A 17424-nucleotide genomic window follows, 5' to 3' on the forward strand; every position below is an offset into this window, starting at 1 on the left:
TCTTCACTGGGAATAGAGAACATTAATCTGATGAGTCAGTTAAGTAAGGGCAGATTTATAGAGCTTCTATTGAATATATGTCTCCTGGATAGATTGAAAGCTCAGTAGGGTCTGTGTCTTATATGCCCCTGCAACACTTAGCAAAATGCCTTCAAAACATTACTACAAGAAGGCATCCCGTATGTGATGATAGGATTGAATGAGTTTAATTGAATTGAATTCTACCTTTTTTAGAGCAAAAGGTGGTTGGATGATGTAAAATGGTGGTATGTCAGGAGATGAGACATTGCCTTGGAATTTCCTTGCAAGAATATCAAAACTATCCCAAGATATTAGCTATGCACAGGCTGTGGGATGACTCCCTCCCTTGAATTTCTTCTGTATGTGATTATAATGCTACAAGTCTTCATCTTTATTTTTTTCTACTCTTATAAGATTTCAAGACTGTATTTATAGAAAATCACCAGTATATTTTAATTAAGATACGCTAAAGACCAATGGAACATTAAAAAATCCCAGTATTGGATGTTCTAACCTCTACGAATATGCACACACCTGCACACATCACTTTTTCCTACCAACATATTTTCCCATCGAAAGCTCTCAGCTAAAAGCAAATAGAGCCAGCATTGGTTAATTTTTATACACTTTCTGTTAGCTGCCAACTGGGAATTCAGCTAGGACTGCCAACCAGAGCACCTACATGTGGCTTCTTTCTGTGGCTTGGGCCTCAACACCATGGGTCCTCAGTGGGAACATCGCAAGGATGTTCATTCTAAGAGAGGAAGTAGAAATTGTTCATCTCAGGCTTGGGGCCCAGAAACTGGCACATTGTCACTGCCATGGTCTCCTGGTCAAACCAATCACAAGGTCCACTCAGGTCCAAAGAGAAAGGATAAACACCAATGAGCTGTAGCTCATTGGCTATAGCACTGAAAAAGTAATGACTTCTTTACTTTGCTGTAACGGCCATTATAACTTTCCATTTGTGACATTCACATAAAGTAAAATGTACTGAAACTGTCAAAACAAGAAAAGTCCTTTTTACAAGGCATGTGACTTAGATTAAAAATTAGATGGATAGTCTGTTTCACTGTCTAATCTCATGTTTGCCCCTTGCAAGAACGTTGAATAAGGGGCACCTGGGTGGCTCAGTGGGTTAAAGCCTCTGCCTTCAGCTCGGGTCATGATCCCAGGGTCCTGGGATCGAGCCCCACATCGGGCTCTCTGCTCGGCAGGGAGCCTGCTTCCTCCTCTCTCTCTGCCTGCCTCTCTGCCTACTTGTGATCTCTGTCTGTCGAATAAATAAATCAAATCTTTTTTTTAAAAAAAAAAGGGTTGAATAAAATACTTCAAATGATTTTCCCACCTTTACTGATTAAGTTTTATCACCAACCAAGAGCAAAGTCAGGTAAGGATTCCTTTGCCTGGTAATGGTTTCCATCATCCTTTGCTGGGGCTTGAACAGCCTCTTGCTTCTCTATTTGAGTTTGGGGATTTCTAAATTCTTCTGGTCTACCCTCTCGGAAGACAGTAGTTTCCAGCCCTTGACTCAGCACCCAGGAGCCAGGTTCCTGAAGGAAAGGCCAAAGAAAATATACTACTTTTCTTACCCCTTTTATAAAAAGTCAGTTGAGTTGACTCAATGGCAACTAGGAAACTTACAGAACAAAGGCTCTGGGTATGTGTTCACATTGAATTTCTGAACTGAAATTTTTGATTTTAAGATGATTACAGAGCCACATTCAATTGTAAAAAGTAATACAGAGAGATCTCATGTACCCTTTACCTAGTTTTCCCCAATGGTAGCATCTCGCAAAGCTATAGAGCAATGCCACACCTGGAGTGATGACATTGATACCATGCACCCATCTTCTTCAGACTTCCTCACTTCTCATTTGTGTGTGTGTGTATGTGTGTGTGTGTGTCTGTCTGTCTGTCTGTGTTCTATGCAATTTTATCACATCTATACCTTTATCTGTCACTATAGCCAAGATACAGAACAGTTCCATCATCGCAAAGATCTCTTGTGATCTTTTATAGCCACACCCACCTCCCTCCTGACACCCCTCCTTACCTCCAGAGACCACTAATCTGTTCTCCATATCTATTATTTTGTCACTTCAAGACTGTCATTTAAATGTAATTGTATGGTATATAGCCTTTTGAGCTGGCTTTTTCACTCAGCGTAATTCAGTAGAGGTTCATCCAAATTGTCTTGTATATTGTCTGTTCATTCCTCTTTACTGCTGAGCAGTAGTCCATGGTATGGCTGTACCACACCTTGTTGCACCAGCCACCTCTCCTCTTGAAGGTCATCTAGTCCATTTCCAGTTCGGGGCTAGTCCATAGAAAGATGATATGAATATTTGTGTACAGGTTTTTATGTGGACATAATCCTTCATTTCTCTGGGATAAATGCCCAAAAGTGCAGTTGCTGGGTTGTATGGTATCTGTATGTTTAGTCTTATAAGAAACTGCCCTACCGTTTTCCAGAGTGGCTACACCATTTTACATTCTCACCAACAATGTTTGAGTAAACCAGTTTTTCCACACTGAATTTTTTTTAAGGAGGCTCCATGCCCAGTGTGGAGCTCAGTGCGAGACTTAAACTCATGACCCTGAGGTCAAGACCTGAGCTGAGACCAAGAGTCAGATGCTTAACCAACTGAGCCACCCAGGTGGCCTTCCACATCAAATTTTAATCATGGGAATTACAATATAGCTTTTTATAATTGGTGGCTGGGCAGCCCAATGTGAATCACGCATTCCTGGCTATTTCTCCCTCTTGGTCACTTAGGAAAGCTTTGAGACATCAAGAGCAGACAGGGAGACGTATCTTCTGGAGCTGTTCTCCGTGGCATCTTTATTTGTGCCTCATACCCCGAACTCTTATGTTCAGTGATGGGTTCCGGTCCTCATTGCACCACAGGCAGTCAGTAGCCACTGATGACCACACGTGTGTCATATATCTCCTCTCAAATTCCTTTTACTTTAATGTTAAATGTTATACACAAATACCTTTTGTATGAAGAATACAACGTTTTCTGGCCTCTCTCTTTTCTTACCTAAGGCATATCTTAAACCAGTAAGTGCTAACAGTTGAATAGGAATGGATTGTCATATTTAAACCAACAAGTAAATATGATAAGGCCATTCAAACATGGGTTACAAAATAATAAACCAAACATTCTCACTTTTTCTCTTCACCTGTCTCCCTTGGGCCAGGTGGAATTCGCTGCAGACATAGGCCTTCACTATAAAGGAGAGCTAACAGTTGTTTTACGTTACATCCCCCCAGAGGAGAACCTGATGATTCCTCTAGAACAAGTTCAAGGTAGAGTAAAAATCAATGACGTTGACCATGGGCATTCTGTGTCTAGATGTATGGTAACAGGGATCAGGAATTGGTTGGATTACGTTACTTTGGCATTACACAGATGAAAATGTAAAGGGTTGGGTGTCACTGTCTTGGAAGAGAGTTGAGAAGTATATCCTATAAATGGGGAAGGGGGCAGGATCTCTACAAGTAAAGGACAAAGTTTATACTAGAAACCAGGGTTACTGGTTGTATTTGTTTCCTGGAAATCCCAGAGATCTAGAATCTTCCCCAGGATGGAGAGGGGAGGTGGGAGGAGTACAGTCTGCGGAGAGGAGAGTTGTAAAAAGCTGCTGTATAGATTTCTGACAGTCACAGTTACTCAGGGAGTCTTGGGGAAGAAGTTGACCTAGAACACAGGATGTAAAGGAAAAATCCAGATGGAGTCAACTTTTAAGTCCTTTTGGCCTTCTGCCATCAACTGATCCAGGCAGCCTTCCCTAGCCTTCCATTCACTGTCACCCTCTTCAGTGTGACCCTGTGCAAGTAATTCACTGCCTCTTAGCCTCCCTTTCCTCACTTCATAGGGATAGTGCAAGGATTAAATAGGTTCATTCATGGAAAGTGCCTAAAGCAGTACGGAATAAAGGTGGTGGCTGTGGTTATTACTCACATTGAGCCATTTCCTCAATATAAAAATGTGACGTGGGGGGAGTTGTCTCTCAATCAAAAACATAGTTGTGCCTGGGCCATGTATAGCCTTTAGAGCTGGTCTTTGCACAGTTCTAAATTTATAAGACTAAAACAGCCAAGAAGGAAGTTATGGAATTTTCTCTTTTGGAGTCTTGGCACTTCTGTGTGGCTTTCTCTGTAGCTATTCTCACTGAGAGCAAGAATATGGCTCAGGCAGCTCTTAGATTCGTTTCCATTTTGTTCCTCTATACCCTGTAAAAAGGTATTCCTTGTTGGGAAGTATTTACAGTTTTACATTTATTTGTTCTTTTTTTTTTTTTGGCAACAAACACAAATGAAAGACCTATCCAGAAGGAATCTGGTGGGGTAGAAACATTTGAATAAATCATGGAAAAACACAATAACATAAAGACCCAGTTCAGTCAGCAAATGAAATAAATCTTGGCAGGTTTTCTTTGTGAATATTGAAATGGAACCCATGATTGCTCTCTCTTCCCTTCTCTCCCTTCCCCCTCCTTCTCCCTTCCTTTCTTCCTCCCTCCTTCTCTCTCTCATTTTGATGGCTGATGCAGGAAAGAAGACCTTCAAAAGGGGAAAGAAGAAGGAGTCACCCATAATCTGTGGAGGAATACTGGAAGTGTTCATCAAAGAGGCAAAGAATTTGACAGCGGTGAAGTCAGGAGGCACTTCTGATAGCTTTGTGAAGGGGTAATTTTGTTCTAACTCATCTTAGAAGATACTTAATGGGAGATGAGAGGTTCTGTGACCCATGAGACAGGGGTGGCTGTGAGACTTCTGTGTTCATCTTACTCTAAATGGACAAGGAGAAAGCTACCCTTAAATGCTGGCTTTTAGATCTGAAACAACAGGAAGAGAGGGGGCTGCTAATTCTAGTTTTTCCCTTGCTTCCAGCATATCTCAGGATTTCCCATCATTCTCACCATCAATACTGGCAGATTTTCCTGTGAGATTCATTTCTCAAAGGAGGAGAAAATATGATTTTCTCTGTGTGATATATTTATATTGTGCTTTGTTATCATTTGGTACTGGCAATAAACAACAATAAGAATATTGGATCCTTCATATTTTGCTCTCTTAGGGGAAATCGTAAAAAGTAGAAATTTCAGAGCACCCTCCCCGGAGATAGTGACTGGAGAGTGTTTTGGGGACAGCATATTTCTTTTTTCCAGTTTTTTTTTCTTGTGCTTGATTTCTAGTTTCATAGCATCACGGTCAGAATAAATGCATGGTATGATCTCAGTCTTCTCGAGTTTATTGAGGCCTATTTTGTAGCCTAACATGTGATGTATTCTGGACAGTGTTCCATACGTGCTTGAAAAGAACGTATATTCTGTTGTGGAATGGAACATTCTGTGTACATCTGTCATGTCCATCTTGCCTAATGTGTCATTCAAGGACACATTTTCCTTATTGATTTTCTGCTGGGATGCCTATCCATTGATGTAAGTAGGGTGTTAAAGGTCCCTGCTATTGTGTTACCATTAATTTCTCTCCTTATGTCCATTAATATTTGTTTTAGGTATTTAGGTGTCCCAATATTATATGCATGGATAGTTACAATTGTTACACCCTCTTGTTGGATTGATCCTTTTATCATTATGTACTTCCCTTCTTTGTCTCTTGTTATAGTCTGTTTAATTAATTTTTTTAGTTTTAATTCAGTTAGCCAACTTCTAGTACATCATTAGTTTCAGATGTAGCATTCAGTGATTTGTCAGTTGCATATAACACAGAGTGCCCATCGTAGGGATACTCTCCTTAATGCCCATCACCCAATTACAGTCTGTTTTAAACTCAGTTTGGTCTGATATAAATATTGTTTTTGCAGCTGCTTTTTTTTTTTTTTTTTTTGCTTCCATTTGCATGGTAAGATTTTTTTCATCCCTTCACTTTCAGTCTTGTATGTATCTTCAGGTCTCACTTGAGTCTCTTATAGGCAGCATATAGATGGATCTTGTGGGGTTTTTTGGTCCATTCCGCCATCCTCTATCTTTTGGTTGGAGCATTTAGACCGTTTATATTTAAAGTAATTATTGCCATGACGTGGTTGGAACTAGAGAGTATTATGCTAAGTGAAGTAAGTCAAGCAGAGAAAGGTAATTATATGATTTCACTGGTATGTGGAATTTAAGAAACAAAACAGAGGATCATAGAAGAAGGGAAGGAAAAATAAAATAAGATGAAATCAGAGAGGGAGGCAAACCATAAGAGACTCTTAACTCTTAACAGACAGAGTCCCTGGAGGGGCGGTGGGTGGGAGGATGGGGTTACTGGGTGCTGGGCATTAAGGAGGACATGTGATGGAATGAGCGCTGGGTGTTGTATGCAACTGATGAACCACTGAATTCTACCACTGAAACTAACAATATACTATATGTTAATTGAGTTTAATAAAATTTTAAAAATGTAATTATTAATAAGTAGACACGTACTGCCATTTGTTCACTGTTTTCTGGTTGTTTTTGTAGTTTTCTGTTCCTTTGGTTTTCTCTTGCTCCCTTTCTTTGTGGTTGATGAGTTTCTGTAGTGTTATGTTTGGCTTTCTTTTTCTTTATTTTTTTGTCTATTTATTACAGGTTTGGGGCATGAGGTTAATTCTTTGAGTCATTGACATTATTGTTCCTCTCATCAATCCTTCTTTAAAAACTGTAATTGACTCTGTAAGAAAATGAGTCAAACCTTTACCCTCACACATTCTAATTTTGGTAAAGCCAGTAGTAAGGTGAAGCAGATATCTGGGGCTTTCCTGCTGGTGAATGTGTGGGCCTGAGTCCCAGTTCATCTGTCCTTCATTTTTTTTAGTTTTAAGCACAAAAGAAATGCTTTATTTGGACCCTGCGATTGCGATTTGCCTCACCAGCCCCACCATCCTTTTCAGGCCTCTTCCTGCCCACTGTCTAATGGGATGAGGGAGTGGCTCCTTTCCTATGGCCTCACTGTGGCCTTGCAGGGGTGACTAATATCTTTTGAAATAGTCTTCACTATATCATGTTGAACATTTACAAAACAGAGATAATAAAGGATGTTATCTTTATTCTATAATGAAAAAAAGGCCAGTGACTTTCTAGTAAATTCTCTCTCTAATTACACTTAAATATTGAGTTGATATTAAAGGAACCGTTTAGTTGATATTAAAGGTTTAATATCAACCGTTTAGTTGATATTAAAGGAGTTGATATTAAAGGGTTTTTTTTTAAATATTTTATTTATTTACTTGACAGAGAGATCACAAGCAGGCAGAGAGGCAGGCAGAGAGAGAGAGAGAGGGAAGCAGGCTCCCCGCTGAGCAGAGAGCCCGATGTGGGGCTCGATCCCAGGACCCTGGGATCATGACCCGAGCCAAAGGCAGAGGCTTTAACCCACTGAGCCACTCAGGAGCCCCTAAAGGGTTTTTTTTTTAAGAGTGCATTAGAAAGGGGCACCTGGGTGGTTCAGTCAGTTGAACATCTGACTCTTTGTTTTGACTCGGGTACTGGTCTTGGGATCCTGGGATTAAGCCCTGCATAGGGTTCTATGTTCAGTGGGGAGTCTGCTTGAGATTCTCTCCCTCCCTTTCCTTCTGTCCCTCCCCAACATGCTCACTCTCTCTCACTCTCAAAATAAATAAACCATTAAAAAGGAAAGAGAGCATCAGAAAGCAAAGTTTCTTTCTCTCGCATGTATACAAAGACAAAGGGTAAACCATCTAGGGCAGGATGAAAACATCATGATAATTAGGGACTCTTGTTTCTTCTATCTTGGTGTGGTATCCACCTCATGGCCAAGATCGCTGCTCGAGTATCAGCTATCCTATCTAAATTCTAGCTGTCAAGACAATTCTCGGAAATTTCATGCAGAACCACTTTCTATATCCTTTGGGCAGGATCTTAGTACATTGGCTATGCTGGCTGCAAGGGAGGCTGGGAATGTAGTCTTTATTCTGGGCAATCTTGTGCCTAACGTAAAAAAAGAGTCTTTTTAAAGAGTAAGGAGAGAATGAATATCGAGGGATAAGCATCTCTTCTTGATACAGGAAATGAAATCTTAAGTGTTGCAGGGTGTCTTCTTTATTGTAAGTACCTACTACAGGAGATATTCTCATTTCGAGAAGAGGGAAGGACCAAAATAGGATTAGAAAGGAGAGTACAGGCATTTTGCTATTGTCCTACTTAAAATAAACAATAAAATCTTCCACTTAAATCTAGATGTAAGCACGTAAGTACCTTGAAGAAAAAATGAAATACGTACATACACGGGCACCAAGAACTACAGGGAATGGAAATAACTACTCAAGGAAGCCATTTTCTGTTTTCCCCAGTGGCTTGATTGCATTTTCTCTTGCAGCTACCTGCTCCCAGATGACAGCAAAGCTACAAAGCACAAAACTCCGGTGGTAAAGAAGAGTGTTAACCCTCAGTGGAATCATACTTTCATGTTCAGTGGCCTGAACCCCCAGGATATAAAGAATGTTTGCCTAGAACTTACTGTCTGGGACAAGGAGGCCTTTTCCAGCAACATCTTTCTGGGAGGAGTTCGTTTGAATTCTGGAACCGGTGAGGGACTTGAGGACCCTGAGATAGTGTGTGACTAGTGGTTCCTGCGGGTTAGTATGTAGGAGATATACATGTAGCTTCAATGTTTATATTCAGTCCTTTTATAAAATATCACTTACACTTTAGTCTAAGTGAATGTCAACTACTTTCGTGGATGTTGTTTCAGGTTTTTCTCAGGGGAGGATCACCGAGACAGCACAGGCTTCTGATAGGGGAGAGAATGATTTCCAAGGTTGACTTTACCTCATCCTCTTCTCAGATGACTCACTGGTTGAACTGAAAGGAAACCCATTTTTCTCCCTAAAAAAATAACACCTAATGTTGTTCAAACAGATTGTGGAAACATGCCACTGATGTCACAAGTCACGGCCACAACCGGGCAGATTGGAAGGAAATGATGGGGGCGGAGCACAGGAACCCCCAAGACCCTCATTATTATCCCATAAGTTACGTCAGACACAGAGGGTCGGTGTGCACTGTGGTCAGTACTGTTAAGAACAACCCCACCTGTGTGGTACTGTGCGTAGTTATAGATTAAGGAAAGCCAAAAATATCTAAACAACTAAACCGAAAACTTCCCAGGTTGGAGAAGCGGCCTTGCTCAAAAAGGAGAGCCCCAGAGCCCACTTCATCCTATTCTTCTGTCCTGTTACCTCAGGCCAAAAGAGCCAGCTCTCTGAGAGACTACCAAAGCAGGGGAAGAAATGAGCCATGAGGGCCATCCTGCTTTGTTTCTCATTATCTTGGCAGGAGAGAGTAGGGCTAACTGCAAAGAGAGTCTGTCGTTCTAACACTACTCACTAGATAGGGTGAGTGAAAACAAGCCAGTGAAGGACTCTGCTCAATAAGGCCCCCTCAGAGGTTGATAGGTGTCTTCCAGAAGATCCAAACATTTCATCTGTGAAGAGTAATGCTCCCTTGTCCCTTCCTCTCAGGTGTGAGCCACGGGAAGAGTGTGGATTGGATGGACTCTCAAGGGGAAGAGCAACGCCTGTGGCAGAAGATGACAGACAATCCTGGGACTCCCGTTGAGGGTGTGCTCATGCTCCGGTCCAGCATGGGGAAGTGTAGGCTCTGAAGGTACCAGTCTCCAAAGTGAGGCCTCCAGGCACTGTCTGGCTGCTCTTTGATCCCAGTATTGGTCTTGCGACCTGGGATTCTGCTTCCCTGCCATTTTTCACCAGAAGGTATTGGGACACGTGAGTAGAGATGTCCGCGTTATGAACATTTGGGGTCTCACTGAGTGTCTCAAAGAGCACGTACCTCTGTGTGTCCAGGGACCAGGGCCTTTTTGATTGGATGGTAAAAAGTGTGCCACACTGTCCTGTCAATGGCAAATTATGCTATGATTCATAGACTTTATACCATAAGGGAAATGGTATAAGCTTCTTTGAAACTACAGTTGAAATTTGGAATCCCTAAACTTTTTCTATTACTGAGTTATTTTACATTTCCTAAAATGGTTTGAAGGTTAAAGGGGCCACTCACAATGTAGATCACTTGAAGAGTAAGAAGGAATACTGACTACGCTTTCGTCACCTTGGGAATTCCCATAATCCCTAAAAGGCATTGTGGGGATGGTTGCTTAGACAAGGAGATGGGCCTGTTATTGTAGCAAACTTGTGGATTAACCAGGTAACTTTTCAAGATGAACGGACGGGTTTTTCTATAGTGAGTATATAATCTATAATCTAAATCAGCCCACTTTTGAGAGTGAAAAGAACTAGATCTTTCTATCCGAACAATAGTTGGAAACCAGGATCGACCAGGGAAAATGGAGACGTAGTGTCACCCTAATTATGACTTAGGAATTAGAGAGCTCCACTGTAAATATCTATTTTGTAAAATATTCTAAGCCACTGACTACAAGGGAATAAGAACTAATGTACATTTTGAGCCCCTGCATGTATCATATCTACTGATATCCCACTGGTCAAAGGAAGTCACATGGCCAAGCCTAAAATTAGGAGGCAGGGAAATCTATTCTGTTCACGGTGAAGCCATGGCAAGCATGAGGATCCAGGAAGGGAAGAAGAATCAGTAGTTCAGTAGTTCAATCTACTTTACCTTCTATTAGCTGGAATTCCAGGTGCGTCAGCCACCAAAGTTAGAGGCAAAGATAGTTAAAGTTGAAAGGTACTTCCGACCTGGTTCCTCATTTTGTATATTCCAAATCTGAAGCCCCTAGAGAGCAGAAATGACTTGCCCAAGATTGTATAGAAGCCATGACGGTATCCAGACTTAAATCCAGGGTGTGACTTGCCAGCCAGTGTTCTTTTTACTGTAGCCCTTGGCATAATCTTACAGTTCTCAGGGTGGATGGGAGGGCAGAGATGAAGGAACGTGGGGCGAGAGTTGGGTTATTTCAGTACGAAGTACCTGCCTCACTCTTCTTCTGGAGTCCTATTCTAGCCCCTCAGTTCATTTTTTCACTTGAATTCATATAAAATCTTTGAAAAGGTAGAAATGGAATTTTAGTGATATGAAAGCTAGAATCATCTTCAGGCTTATTCAACCTAATTTTTCCATATTCTGAAATTCTTCTTGAATTTTAAAAACTGAAATAAGAATATATTTCGCATTATTCTTGGGAATAAGCAGTCTGTTTTCTATATTATTCAAAAATAGGCTCATTCTCAAAAATTGAACTTATTGGTCAGCCGTAGCTTAGTACATAGGGAACATTTTTTTTTAACTCAACACTCATATCCTTGTGCTGCTCTTCTTAAAAATTGAAAGCTAAAACTGTAAGATCATCACTACTTCCTATATTAGAGAAATTGTCTTCAGACTTGATCTGACTCATTCTGTCTGCAGTGACATTTTTAGGGCACATGAGAAGGTGATGTTGGTGATGTCTGGAGACCTCTCCAGTGTAAACAAACTAAAGTATATTTATTCACTAATCATAGAAGTGGCAAAATAATAAATTCCAAAATGTATAGCTTGGACTCTAGATGAGCATAACTCTATGAGTTCAGACCTTTGCCACTTTTAAAGCAATTCTCTATATTATGTTTTCATAAAATCCAATATCTAACTGGGTATTTCCATAATGCAAAAACCCAAATATGCAGAAGTCCATCAGAAACCTGCAGTGGTATTCGCAGAAAGAAAAGGTGAATTGACCTTCAGGTCACTCTGTTTTACTAAGTAAGTGTACAAGTACAAATATTTTTAAATGTAGATAATATATGTGAATGGCACAAAAGTTAAATAGTTCAAAACTGTGAAAAGTAAGTCTGCCTTCTTTATCTTCCCTAGCAGAAATGATTGATAGCCTCATTCTTTCTTATGGCTATTTTAGGTGTTACATTATAGGGATATGGCACATTTATTTAACCCCACCTATCAAATGCCACATTAAATATGGTTAACTTCGCTATCTACATTTGGTGGCTTTTCTGAGCAACCTTTCAAATATCAACACTTTCACATTCAAAATGAGGTATATGTATTATACAGCCATTCCACTTTCGGGCGTTTATCCTCTAGAGGGGGATACAGATGTGAGTAATGAGTACATACGAAAGTATTTATTGCAAAAGATAGGAAACAATCCAACAGCCCATCAGTAGAGGCCTTCTATAATATCATTTATGCCTACTTTCTCTGTTTCATTAGTCTCCCTCTCCTTCTCTGCTGAAGATCATTCAGTGATAAACCCTGGATTCTCTAGTGCTTGTTCTTTCCTTCCTCCTCACACACCCTCTTGGACATTATCATGTACCATATGCCTCCATGGGTTTCTGTGCTTATAACTTCACACTCGCATCTCCAACCCACACCGTTCCTCTCAGCTCCAGACCCAGATCCAGCTGCCCATATGACATAGCCACCAGGACAGCTCATGTTTTCAACAGAGTCAAGACTGGACTCTTCATTTGAGCCGTCCTCTTGTACCCATTTCTATCTACTTCAGTACATCCTGTCTCTCTACCTCGTACCCAGTCACCATAAGTAATATAGTTTCAGCCCAAGACAGCTCACCCCACCCTGTGTCAGCACAGATAAAGGCACAGAGGGTGCTCTCCAGCCCAGCTCTCCGTATCACCTTCTCAGAAGAGACTGTGGCCTTGCCTGGAGTGTCCTTCTCCTTATTTGGAGATCTTGGCCCTCAATTTTCCCTCAGATGAATCACACAAGTTGTAAAGGGCCGTGGGCAAGTTTTAAATCCTGACTTTATCCATTCAGTTTGTCAATAGCATTTTCAGGACACATGGAAGATTATCTACCAACTCTCATTTCATTCACATGGTCACTGGAACTGGAATCATTGGGATGCAGATTTTCCAGGTCACAAAAATGCCAAAAGCGCAGCTATTTCGTGGGACTTCACATTCCTGGCCTCTTGTTTCCTTAATAAACTTATACGAATTTATGACCAATGATCATTAAGTACTTAACTAACTAATGGATGAATTGAACCTACCTGATTCACAGTAATAGGGGTCTCGTCATCACCTGCTACCCTACGGTTTCCACTTGCTGGGAGAGGAGAAAGTTATGGACAAAATAAGGGCAAATCCGACGTTTAGAAACAGAGATTGAAATATCAAGTCACCCCAGAAGTATCTCAGAGTAAAAGCCTATGGCATTTGGGACTGTGATCATTGCCCTTAGGAGTTGGCAGAATGGCTTCCAATGGCTTCCAAAGCCATGGAAGTTGGGCCACATCAAGGATTCCAAGGGATTGTCTGAGTCATCTGGAGTGTGAATTTAATACACTGATTCCAGAGCATTGCCCCAAACCTACTGAACAAAATCTCCAGAATTTTAGCAAGCTTCTTGGGTGATTCTAATACAAATGGATCACAGTTTGAGAAACACTGCATTAGAGGACAAAATAACTCGACTATATTCTTTGGGCTAACTCTGTGTCATGATGGCAGATCGGATTTGGTTAACCTGGATGTTGCTCATTGCAAGGCAACTGTGGTGAGGTGAAAGGAGCCTAACCTCGGACTTAGAAGATGTTAGCTCAGGTCTTACCACCTGTGTGACCTCGGTCAAGTTAATTCTCCAATCTAGGCCTTGATCTATTTGCCTTTAAAGTAGGAAGAATTGGGTTAACTTGGAGTTACCGAAGACATGAAATAAAATAATATATGTAAATATGCTTTGTAAATTTTAACGCAGTGGCCAGGGGGAAGGTCATTGGTGAGCTAGTTATAGCACTCTGTGGTTCATAATCTCTTAGGCCCTTCTTTTCCTAAACGCTTCGTTAGGGCTTAATCATTCCATGTACAGTGAAGTGGTTTCGGTGTATAGCAGAGATATAAGAAAGAGAAAAAAAATCCTTATTTTGTGCTATGTGACCCATTGTGGGTGATAGTAATTTATTTATTTTAGGCTGGAATTTCCTGCTTCATCTGACAAGATAATAAATATTTCAAAATGTGTTTTATTTGATGGACAGAAAAACTGTGGTCCATTTTTTAATAAGTTGTGGAATCTGCAAGCAAACCATGTTGTCACACCTTTCCTTAACACCCTCTTCCATTGGGAAGACCAACTCTTTCTGTGGCCCGTTGCCTAGCCTTCATGCCAGGGAGATCAAACCTGCCTTCCTCCCAGGAATGTTGTTGAGAATCATGCTTTTTATTTGCAGAAGGAAATGTACCATTCTGTTGAAACAAATTCCACAGAAATACAAGCCACTGTTGTCATTGTGAGGAAAGCATAGTGTTTCAAAGATTAGCAGTCGTACCTCATTTACCTCACGAGAATTCATCAAGCTATTTTGATAGAGAGTTCCTTTCCTACTTGGATAAGGGATGTGGAATATATAGTTAGTATTGCCTGTAAGTGACAAAACACTCACATGGGGTAGTAGATCTTCCCTTTCTCTTTAGTATTTCAGCACAAGAGGAGACTTAGCTCTGCTTTCCTTTTTTCCTTGGTTGAGGCAAAATCAATACAGCAAGCAAATAAAATATTATTATAGTTAAAGCAGAAGTTTAAATCATTGGCATTTGTGAGGGGCAAAAAGTCTCCTTCTAGAAGGGCGGGGAATTAGATGTGTGTTTGAATCTAAATATTTTGTTTCATCCCTTTATGGTTTGATCTGCTTACTTCAGGGAAGGAATCTCATGCCTCCTTCCATGCATTTTTTTCCTGCTTAGCCAAAGATTCCTTTTGTCTTAAGAAAGTTGAAACTTGTTTGTGCCAATCCATGAGAAGGGATGAGGCCCAACAATACAACTTTTTAAATCTCTCTCATTTGGAAACGAGGAAGGGAGGGAGCCACTCCATTACAAGGCAGTTTATGTCCATCATTTATGGTTTTTTTTTATCATTTCCCCATATTCTTTATTCATAAATGGACATTTTTGAAGAGAGATCACTGGCTTTCAGTGGATGTGAAGAAATAAATGTCTAGGCTCTCTTGATTCTTCTTGCTTTTGACCTGCCTCATCACTACCAATTAATCTTTCCTCCTTAATTCCTAAAGCTCTTCTTACATTGTCTCTCTGACTGTGGAGTGGTCTACAAGAATCTCAGGAGATGCCCCAAGCCTTTTTTTCCCCACATGGATTAATGGAAATATTAATTGTTAATTTTCAGCTTTTTCCTTTCACTTCCAAACCCAGCCCCCTAAGGGTCATAGGTTTGCAAAGCATCTGAATCCACACAGCCAGTGTGCAGGGTTGGATGTGGACTGTCTTGGCTACTTTCCAGGGTGATAAGGGGCACGAAACATCCCTGAAAAGGTAATGAGGTATTGAACTTTTCTAAGGAAGAGTACAGTATTATGGTATTTCAGTAGGTAAGTGAGGAGGGAAACCCATGCCTGGAGAGCAATTCATGGCTGATAAATTCCAAGAAAGATCTCTCTAGAGGCAAGGTTTTTGTTTTGTTGAGTAGGGAACACAGTGTGGGCCAGACATGAATTGCTAAAGATGTAGGGAAAGGAGAGGGGAGTTACCTCCACTGGGGGTTTCCATTGTATCCCTTCCACCAGGCAGGTGTTCCTCAAAATAAATGCTATCCAAACATTTAAACAACCCCTTAGAGGGGCACCATATCATCAGGGCAGGAATGGGCCCAACTGAATGCACGAGGTCCCCATCCCTACATTGAGTGTCGTTGTCACAAGCAGGTTGGGGATTTTGTTGTTGTTGTTGCTTTTTCTGGGCCTGAAGATGAGTCTAGGAGTTTAGCGAGCTGGAGAAGTAAGATTAACACTTTAGTATCCTGAGAGCAGCTAAAGATCATTGGGTCACTGTGAAACTGGAATGGAGGCTCTCCTCGTGAAGAAATTAAGAGGTAACTTTCCAAACAGCCAAAGACTTGGTCCTCTACTTGTGAGTCTGTTCATTCTGCTTTGTCCCTGGCCCCTACATGCTTTAGCTGTCCATTTACTCTCCTCAAATCCTGCTCAGATAGGAAGTTGATCTCTTGGTTTGCTTTTGAATCAGTAAAATTTTATTGATCGTTGCAGTATTAGATCTACAGAAAAAGTGAGCAGAGAGTGCAGAGAGTTCCCGTATCCTACTGCCCCCTCCCCTGCAAGTTCCTCCTCTAATGAACCTCATGGTATGGCATGTTTATTGCAATTGATGCATCAGTATTGGTACATCATTATTAATTAATGTCCATAGTTTATATTAGGGTTCATTCTTGGCGTTTTACAGTTCTGTGGGTTTTGACAAATGCAAAATGCCATGTATCTATCTACAATTACGTCTTCGTGCGGAATAGTTTCAGTGTCCTAGACATCCCCTGTGCGCCAACCTGTAGCAACCACTGATCTTTCCACCATCTGTAGTGTCTCGGCCTTTTCTCAGTATGTCATAGAGTAGAAATCCTACAGTATGTGGCCTTTTCTGATCTGCTTGTTTCACTTACTGATGCATTTAAGGTTTCTCTGTGGCCTGTTGTGGCTTGATCGTCCATTTGTTTTTATTTCTTTTTTTTTTTTTTAATCATAGCAAGAGCACTTAACGTGAGATTACCCTCTCTTAACATGTTTTTAGGTGTACAATGCACTATCTTTGTTTTCAAGTAAAGAGGAAAGGATGGAAAACTCTAGGAAATAATAATGTGTTTTAAAATCCCCTGAAGATGACGGGCAGGCTGTATGCATTGTGCTAGTTTTCTTGGTTCTATTTTTGGCTCCAAACAATTGTTCCTATCCACTTGTCTTGCTGGGTTCAGTGCAAAATTGGTAACAATACTTAAATGTGTAACGTGCCTACTTTTAAGCTTCTGTATGGAACATGTACCCCAAACCAAAGCTTTGTGCCACCCTGTCCTTGCTGCGAAGTATTATGTCTTTTCCATTAAATTCACTTTCCTAATATCTCTAACGTGTTCTATTGCAAGTTACTCCCGATTTCTTGAAGACCCTTGAGGACTCATTGTATGTCACCTGTTCCTCCTGTTTTTATACCTCTTTGTCTTCAGAGAAAAACACATTTGCTGAACTGATGCACAGATCGAGTGAGTGGGTTTTGTTTCTAAGGTGAGGGTGATGTTGAACACAACTCTTCCTTTTTTTTTAAGATTTTACTTATTTAATTGTCAGAGAGAGAGAGCACGCACAAGCAGGCAGTGTGGCAGGCAGAGAGAGAAGCAGGCTCCCTGCGGAGCGAGGAGCCCGATCCCGGACTCGATCCTGGACCTTGGGATCATGGCCTGAGTTGAAGGCAGTGGCTTAACCAACTGAGCCCCCCAGGTGTCCCTGAACACAACGGTTCTTGGTGCTCAGCTACGAATACGACCATCATGGGTCTGGCTTACTTATGTTCCTGTACATCTGAATCCTGACTCAACAGCTCCCTTTGCACTCCCCAGAGTAAATCATAGGCAGTGACGAGGGCAAAGTTCCCAAGTGACATTCCTTGAGCCCCTATT

General features: G+C 41.0%; 1 protein-coding gene across 3 annotated transcripts in view; it reads left to right on the plus strand.

Annotated features, from left to right (window-relative positions):
• The window catches only part of SYTL5 (synaptotagmin like 5), a 239461-nt gene extending 222475 nt beyond the window's left edge, over nt 1-16986 (plus strand). For all 3 annotated transcript variants that reach the window (XM_045996454.1, XM_045996455.1, XM_045996453.1), the window contains 4 exons: nt 3229-3337; nt 4585-4720; nt 8357-8565; nt 9501-16986. In XM_045996454.1, the coding sequence (XP_045852410.1) occupies nt 3229-3337; nt 4585-4720; nt 8357-8565; nt 9501-9643 (597 nt within the window). In that variant the 3' untranslated portion in view covers nt 9644-16986. The remainder of the gene's footprint in view (nt 1-3228; nt 3338-4584; nt 4721-8356; nt 8566-9500) is intronic.
• The last annotated feature ends 438 nt before the right edge of the window (nt 16987-17424 follow it).

Source organism: Meles meles, chromosome X (genome assembly GCF_922984935.1).
Source record: "Meles meles chromosome X, mMelMel3.1 paternal haplotype, whole genome shotgun sequence".
Classification (NCBI taxonomy): Eukaryota; Metazoa; Chordata; class Mammalia; order Carnivora; family Mustelidae; genus Meles; species Meles meles.